Here is an 8,132-nt window from a genome sequence, read left to right as displayed (position 1 = left end):
GCTTTCGTCTTAGCCTTCACCTCGCTAGTGTCTTCTCCCGATGTCACTTGCCTACGTATCCTTGCCGCTCATCGATCGTCAACTGCCTGCGAGCCTACGTTGTCTGCAACAACTCTTGTTCACGAGAGGATCTTTTTTGATTCTTTGTAATAAATGATTAAATATGATTGGGTACCCCCTTCCCTACTTGCTATATAATAATTGTATTGGGATTGGGATTTGCTACATCCAACTAGCAACTACACATAATTACAATATTGCAAATGCATAAGCCATATGAACTTGTTGATCCATGTAGTAATTAAAAGACTGCCATATAGCTATTTCATTAAAATTATGATTTTGCTAGTTCCATTTAGCAATTGCACTAGAAGACCACTTGCTAGTTTGATTTGGATGTAGGCTAGTGACTTCCTACTACTATCTAGCATCCTACCCTAAACGTGATGAAAGTTGATATGTGGCAAGTTGTCCAAAGTTCCTTGTGGATCAGGCAGTGACCAACAAAAGGCGGGCTATTTGAATAGAGGGAATCCGAGTACTGAGTGTCCGCAGATCCTCAGATGGCGAGCAAACTGAGAATGCTTTGTGGGAAGGGGTTGTGTAATGCGGCTTCCTGCGGCTGACGTGCGCCATCGTGTACCTGCCATTTGAGAGAATATGCAACTGCGCGGAGTGATAGGCAGAGCGTAAAAGTGGCAATTAGGGGAGCAAGAGGTGAGAGTACCAGTCCATGCGTCTTGTTGCAGGTAATGAAGAAGGGGTTCAGGCGGGAAGACTTGATCATGCCCGCATAGAGCGCTTGGGGCAAGATGGGACAGATGTGCTTTAAGCATGCGGGACAAAGGGAGAGCCTGACCCCAATTTCAATGGAGAGGCTGCAAAATACATTCGTGATGATCGGCTTCAGGGTTTGGTTCAGCCGCTTTACCAGCCCATCTGTTTGAGGGTGATATGTTGGAATACATGACTAGTTCATACCGAGCTGCTTGTGACAAAATACTTGGTGATGATCCGGTTCAGGGTTCGGTTCAGCAGCTCTGTGAACCAATTGGTTTGAGGGTGATATGGCAAAGTACATGCCTAGGGGATGCTGAGTCGCTGAGAAGCAGCTATTACTTCAGTTGTGAACGACTCCCTTGGTCAGATTGCATGGTCTGAGGAAATGGGTGGTGGACGATTACCTGCTGGTCTAATAGGAATGCGCTATAGTTGATGCAGAGACATTGACACCAAAGTGGCTAACATCAGCTGTATTCTGTGAAGACATTACCATTGCCAAATTAAGCGAAAGTCCCCAGGATGTCGCAGCTGACCAGCTTGAAGGTTTGTTGGAGATTAAGTACCCGAGTTCTTGAAAGATCAATTTGACATGATTGACAATGTATGAGAAGTAATTGTATTGCCAGATGTGTTTTAGGTCGGAAGCATGACTGGCAAAGGGCATACAAGGTTTTGTGGAATGTATGTGGCCAAATTATGGATGGGAATGGACATAATTAATGAACTTGAGCTCGGATGGTTGTTGTACGTACATCTTTTTTTGGGTTTGGCAGAGGGATTTTTTTTTTTTTTTTTTGTAGGGTATGGATAATGGAGTGAGTGGATAGGCAGAAGTAGGTGCTGTAATTGAGTGATGCAATCAGGGTCTAATGTGGAGTGATAGGGTTTGATTGTGAGCCTGTGTGTGTTGTGTAAGGCTATGTGGTGGCTTTAGAGTATTGAGCTCGATCTGGGACTCCTGTAGGGCTAGAAGAGTCAGACAGGGGGTGTGCCGTAGTAAGCATAGCTAAGAGAGGCTGGTGATGAACCTTGAGGAGGCTTCAGGTAATCAAGGCTATCGAACACTGAAGCTCCTGTGGCTAGGAGCGTCACAACCACAACTGGATGCATCTGTTCGTAGCAGTAAGGGTTGATTAAACTGTGGAACATTAGAGCACTTGAATTTTTAACTGACACATGCATTGTGGGGACTATAAGAAAGGAGGATCTTTCTGAAAGAGCTTGTGGAGTGGGTTATGGATGTTGGCTAGATGGGGCACATAGCAAATGGAGAAATTGACTAGGCCTATATTATAGGTCTGAAGGGCTTTGACTGGAGATGTTTGGGGAAAGTTTTGCAGGGTCATGTTAAAGTCCTTCTGAAGAGATGTCAAAACCAAGAAAAATTCAATGTCATGGCTCCCCATTTACGTTTTCTAAGCATGGATTGCAAATCATGTTGTTTGATTCTTTTGAGGACTTCCCGAAATATGCTCCCACATCCTAGTGTGAACTCAGATGTCTTCTGGGTAGACAGCAAGGATATTAAATCATGAAAAGTTGTGCTAGCCATGTGCTGAAAGGTGCTACCAGCATCATTCAACCGAATAGGGATTGATGTAAAATGATAAAAATCCATTGGGGCTCTAAAGTTATGGTGAATTAAGAGGCATCTGCCAATACCCTGGGGCAAGGTCAGTTTGAGCATTCTAGATCATGGAGGAGATCATCCAGGTGACGAGAGGGTTTTCTTAGTGCCCTGTGACAGCCTTCAACAGAAATGGTATGTAGTTATTTTTCTGTGTCCTTTATTTTGAGCTACCTACAGTCATTGTGGAGATATGGAAGAGGGTTACATAGTGCTTTGTGACAGGTTTTAACAAAAAGGCGTATTCTTCTTCAAAAGAGACAATGATGCCCTTTGCCACCATGTCTGCCACAGCTTCTTACAGAATCTTGAGCTCTTTGGGTGATCTTCAATGCCAGGCAATTTTTACAAGTGGGTTTTAACGTTGGATGTCGTAGTGAATTGGGAATTGGTAAACTGATCAGAGGGACTTTTCTTAGTCTGAAAGAGAGAGGGAAAGTCTGCTAAGAAGTTTACAGAGTTGGGGTATTTCGGTCCTGAAATGAAGGGTAATGAGTAAAGAGTCAGGAAGTGTTAAGGTTTGAGTGTGGAAACAAAGAAGCTTTAGCTTTTGGGAACAAAATTGCAACCTAGCACAACCTAAAAAGTTGATGGAGTAGGACATTGTAATGGCGTGCAAAGAGCTGATGTGAAAGAGAGAGTGATGTGAATTTTTTGATTGTTGCCATAGAAATGAAACAGGTGGGGCTGAGAGAGAGAAAGAGAGCTAACTGAATCAAAAAGAACCTCCTTGTGTTAGCCATGGACAAGAATGAGAGTTGCTGTGGCTTGAAGTTAGTACTGTGGCTTTATGGGAATGGATGCCTTCCAGAAGCCATTTGCTCTTTTGTTTTATGAGAGAGCGGAGAGGCTAACCATATCATCGACCATGATTTGGGCATTTGGAACTTTATGTTAGCTTGGAATCTTTTGTAGCATAGCTTTTCATATTGCCGTAATTCTTGTAGAAATACCAAGGTTTGTCAATTATAATCTCGCTCGTGTGCAGGGTTGGATGTTGATTGAGCTGGATGCCATGGACATCATTATGCATGAGGATGGGTGCTTTCATTAATGGGCGAGAATTGTTGGTTATGCTTAGGGAATTAATGATTTTTTTTTCTCTGTCTGATTCTGTGAAAGCTATAATCTTCTGTGCTATCTGAAGATATATAGTGGGGCCCTTGTTGCAAACCCCAAAGCCACAGAAAGGAGAGATTCACGTCGTCTGACATTGTTGGGTCAGCTAAAGGTAACAGCCGATTCATTATTACTGCAAACTGAGCTATAAATTCATGCCGTTTTTGCTTGAAAGAGTGAAGTAATTCACACTATTGAATTAATTGTTGCTTGGTAGGAGGCCAAGTGAGATTCACCTCTTCTGTTTGTTGCACAAACCATGTTTTTGTAACCTTTTTGAAAGTACTATTCATATTTTTAATGCTTTTCCTTGATTTGATAGTAATACTATGCCACATTGTCAAAGTGGACTAGCCAAGGAAGCACATCTTCTAGGAGGAGAGACCTGAGAAGTGTTTGGGGCGTTTCTTTGCATCTGTCCGACTGGATTGTAGTTTCCTTTGAATGTGAAACTAACCGAATGTTGATTGGTTGTAGTGATTTGCATCACCATGGTTGTGATTTGACTTGAAAAGCCCTCGAAGGGTGCTTCATAACTGAGAATGAGGATGTAGAATCAGGGCGGCTCACGACTGAAGCTTGAGGCTGTCTGACTTATTTATCGAGTGTTTAAAATGTAGTGACACATGCTCATTAAAGTAGCATAGATAGATGACCCACTGATTATATTTTCAAATTATACAGGAACTGATTTTTGTGGCATGAAAAGTCCACTGAAATCATTCGATTGCATCACAAGCTTTTGTCAAAAGAATTTGCACTATGGAAGATGCAGGAAAGCGTCCCTAATTACCTTTAAGGGTTGTTAAAGGATTGCTATCCATTACCATAACATTACCATTATGTTTTCCTTGTAAAAGTGAAGAGGACTCGGAAACTATGAAAAACCACAAAAAAGTGGTAGTACGAAGGAGAGAAGAGACTAGAAAATTTTGACCTTGAACAAGAGACATTGAAGCAAATATACAGGTCTAAGTAAGCAGTACTAAGCACATAATGTTGGTACTAAGCCCAAAAAGTGCGTACTGCAAATATCAGACCGGGTTTGGTCTTTGGGAAGGTCGGATTACAACCAAGCTCCAGAGAAATAATTTGACACAATCCATGAGTGAGCATCGACAAAATGTTCGGTGTGGTGATTCACTGAGGTAAGAGGAACTTTCCTCTGAGGGCAAAAGACACTTCCCTAGTGGGGATAAAGTGTAGAAAATTAATTGGAAAGGTCTTGCTTTTGCCCTGAGGGCCTTTTCCACAAGCCTCCTGACTTTTATGTCTCCCTTTTCTGGTCCTTCTTACCATAACCACTATTACTACATTTGACCAATTGACTAGCTAGGGCTCCAATTAGGGCAACAAGGGCTCAAGTAGGAAGAGCCCACTCTGCAGTTCATGAGCTCGATGATTGGTGTTGCTTTCACGCACCGCGGTGCCTTGTACTGGTTGATTGACGCGCCCCGGCTCAGGCAGTAGTCCATTAGCGCCTCGAAGCTACCCTTCTTTACCACTCGGATTTCCAGAGGCCCGATAGACCGGTCGCTAACGCGCCCTTGCCGGTATACCGAGTCCAGCTTTTCCTCTATACTCCAGCAGCACTCTTCTAGCATGGCCTTCAACCCTTCCATACTAATATTAACAGCTTTTGTGCTGTATTCGAGCTCCCAGAACAGCACATAATGTGCTGGGATTGTGCTTAGATCCACATAGCTAGTGTACTCTACAAGTGTCACACCTGTCCCAATCAAATGAGACCGTGTTGCTGCCTCCACGGCCCTGTGAAGTGTGTCCTCGTCCGTCTTGTCCGCATCTATGCTTAGGGCCACGTTCTTTCGGCACACAAACTCGAACTGTGGTGCCTTGTTGTGAAATCCCGTGACTCGCAATATGTCTCCAACTTTGTAGCGGTATAGGCCTGTCATGTATCACATGATATGCAAAGCTTTCATCAGTATCTCATATGATCCTGATTGGCTAGATAATACAATAAATTACCTAACTTCAGCTTAAAACTTACCTGCATAGGTAGTGACCACAAGCTCGTACTCACACCCTACTTGCACATCCACCAGCTCCACCAGCTTTGCTTCATTGCTGTTGTTAGGAGACGATGATTTTCTTGCAGAATACTTGTGGGATTTTTTGCCTTCACGACTGGAGACGGGTAGAAACTCAAAATAGGCCATGTTGGGGATGAGTGTGTAGGAGACATCACAAGGCTTGCAGAGAGGATGGAGATTGACGCCAAAGTAGCATTCTGAGGACGCGTACATGGTGCAGACGAGGGGCAGCCCACCACTGTACATGTTCAATGTAGGAATGTACTGTGCCATGGCGCCCGTTACAATGACATCGATATATTTGGTTCGTGGCCAAATGAGTGGAATAATTCCTTTCCAGCTTGATTTTTCTTGGCATTCATTGCAAATGAGTGCAATTTCATCAGCTTGCTCTGCAGTAGGACCCATGGATGCGAGGATGTTAGCAACAGCTTGCCTCGAAGGCTCGTGTGTGATGGCATCACTGAGCTCTCCGGTGCGGATATCGTTGCAGAGCTGCTGCCAATGGTCTTGCAAGAAGCGGATGGCACGCAGGAAACCTGAGGCAAAAACGGCTCCCATACGCAGCACATCAGCACGGTGCAAGAGTCCGCACAACATTTGGCAGTACATGCTCTGGAAGGCGTCTGGGCACAACACCGTCTCGTTCGGGCTGGTGCACACATTGAAACGATTATATGGTCGCTCTGTGAACCAGTGGCTCTTGTAATAGCTGGTTAGGACGGGGCGTGCAGGCAAGCCCCCTGGAGTCTTCACCTCAGACTTGATGAAGTAAAAGTACATTCCTTTGCCCTTGTCCAGGTCAGGTACATACCTGCAAGCATCTACCAATCAGTAATGGCCCATGGGAAAACATCATGTAGCTTTGTACTTTGCAAGAGAGATGCATATTTTTGTTAGACGCAAGCTTAACTAGAATTTAAAGTCTTACTGGTTCATGATGGGCATGAGAAAACTGTAGAGCAGGCATCGCCTTTCAAACTCGTCGTGGATTGTAGGCATCAACTTGCGCTCCCCTGCTGAGGTCCCGGAACTGCATATTCAATGGGTAGCTTGTTAGCAGGAGGTTTCAAGAACAGAATCAAAAGGTTTGCACCACGCAGATACATGATTACTTCCTGTTATTTTTGGAAACATTTACTTGTAGCATGTCCAAATATACAATATATCTTAGTTACAAGTTGTTTTAAAGGTTTGAGAAATATGGTAGCAATTTTTATGGCGCTCTTGCTTAGACTTAGTTCTTTGATGCCCACATCCCATATTTTCCTCCACTTTATGGCATTTTGCGTAGACTAGTGTAATTTTAGTGGGTTAATGGGTGCCGCTCGATTTCTCTACCTGGTGAGGAACTCGGAAACAGGATGTGCAGAGAGGATGGGTGAAGTGTCGCCATTGGCAATGCGTTGAATCTCCGGCTGAAGGTCTTCATACGTGATCATGGGCAGAAGTGACTTGAAGCTCTGACGATCGGTCCTTCCTTCAAGCCCATACCGGCCTAGGTACTCCGTGTGAGCGTTTCGCTGCAGGATCGCAGAAAGTGTCTCTGCCTGAATATGATCAGCATGGTGAGTCAGGCTTTCGAGGAGGTCCAGGGCCTCGAGGTCGCTCTTAGGCATGGCCGGCTTCACCAAGCTGAGAATGTGTGGTGGAGAAGATTCATTAGTGGAAGCAGCGTTCATGGTGTGAGAGGGTGTAGCGGGCAGCTTACACTCAGAAGTGTGAGCTGGTAGCGTAGAGCACATTTGAGCCATGTGGGTAAACGGTAGCTGATATCAGAATGAGAGAGGAGAGGGGGGAAGCTGGGTCGTCGTTTGTTTGGGGTTGGGTGGTGGTGGGGGGGGTGGGTGGGTGGGTGGGAGGGGTTTGCTGCAGTGTTGTTGCATGCAACCGGCGGTGAAGAAGGTGGTGAGGGTGCGCACATATATATATCGTGTCTACATGTGCTGAGGGGCTGGGGGCGGGGTATGATTCTGATTCCTGGATTTCTAGGTAGGGCGTGGTAAGCTAAGGAGAAGAAAGTGCATGTAGGGTAGAGGAGGGCAGCCGGCATAGAAAGGCGGAAAAACCCGTGAGATTGTCCCCCCTCTGAGAAGACTGGGGGTCAGATCAAGCTGTCGGCTTGTCGCGAATGTAGGGCCAGCCATTCAGCCGATTTTGTATGGGTTGATATGAGAAGCAACGGACTACGGAGCTTTGTTCAAGTCAAAATTTGAGCTAACTGGTGTGACATTACCTGAGAACGACGTAGATAAAAAAAAGAGCGCTTTGCGTGCAGTCACAGCTGAGCAGCGTGAGCACCTTGCGGTCCCCCCCTCCCCAAAAAAAAAAGCTCAAAGAGCCTGTCTTCCCAGCAGGTAGACAAGCCTACGTATTCGAATATGACTCTGTATAGTAGACAGAGCGTACGTACGCAGGTTAGTACATGCTGATGCTCGAGAGACAGGAGGGAGGGTTTTGAGCTTGGGACGGATCTGTGTGCTGGCTGTACAAACGAAAGCTTTTAATTTTCAACTCGTGCGCGCAGGCAAATCTACACTGCGACTCTA

At 45.1% G+C, this 8,132-nt stretch overlaps 2 protein-coding genes across 2 annotated transcripts; one reads left to right on the top strand and one right to left on the bottom strand.

Moving 5' to 3' along the window:
* The first annotated feature begins 471 nt into the window (after positions 1-471).
* On the top strand, positions 472-4,330 carry LOC147425556 (uncharacterized). The gene is made up of 4 exons (XM_086499444.1): positions 472-1,905; positions 2,531-2,545; positions 2,636-2,761; positions 3,399-4,330. The coding sequence occupies exons 1-4, from the start codon at positions 1,806-1,808 to the stop codon at positions 3,413-3,415; spliced, it is 258 nt and encodes an 85-aa protein (XP_086355570.1). The 5' UTR covers positions 472-1,805; the 3' UTR covers positions 3,416-4,330.
* A 119-nt stretch (positions 4,331-4,449) lies between these two features.
* On the bottom strand, positions 4,450-7,443 carry LOC147425555 (putative indole-3-acetic acid-amido synthetase GH3.1). Its single transcript, XM_086499443.1, has 4 exons — positions 6,925-7,443; positions 6,515-6,616; positions 5,541-6,397; positions 4,450-5,438 (listed from the first exon to the last, which is right to left on the bottom strand). Exons 1-4 carry the CDS (start codon positions 7,335-7,337, stop codon positions 4,858-4,860), a joined length of 1,953 nt encoding a protein of 650 aa, XP_086355569.1. The 5' UTR covers positions 7,338-7,443; the 3' UTR covers positions 4,450-4,857.
* Positions 7,444-8,132: the final 689 nt, after the last annotated feature.

Source organism: Adiantum capillus-veneris, chromosome 25 (genome assembly GCF_014529385.1).
Source record: "Adiantum capillus-veneris isolate H3 chromosome 25, ASM1452938v2, whole genome shotgun sequence".
In the NCBI taxonomy this organism is placed as follows: domain Eukaryota; kingdom Viridiplantae; phylum Streptophyta; class Polypodiopsida; order Polypodiales; family Pteridaceae; genus Adiantum; species Adiantum capillus-veneris.
The sequence above is the reverse complement of the archived record's forward strand: the minus strand, read 5'-3'. Positions and strand labels throughout refer to the sequence as shown.

Excerpts from the sequence above, each read along its gene's own strand:
- LOC147425556 (XM_086499444.1), top strand. The coding sequence starts at position 1,806 with ATGAACCTTGAGGAGGCTTCAGGTAATCAAGGCTATCGAACACTGAAG.
- LOC147425555 (XM_086499443.1), bottom strand. The coding sequence starts at position 7,337 with ATGGCTCAAATGTGCTCTACGCTACCAGCTCACACTTCTGAGTGTAAG. Across the intron at positions 6,398-6,514 it reads CTCATGCCCATCATGAACCA|GTATGTACCTGACCTGGACA; the intron begins GTAAGACTTTAA and ends AGATGCTTGCAG. Across the intron at positions 5,439-5,540 it reads TGTGGTCACTACCTATGCAG|GCCTATACCGCTACAAAGTT; the intron begins GTAAGTTTTAAG and ends GATACATGACAG.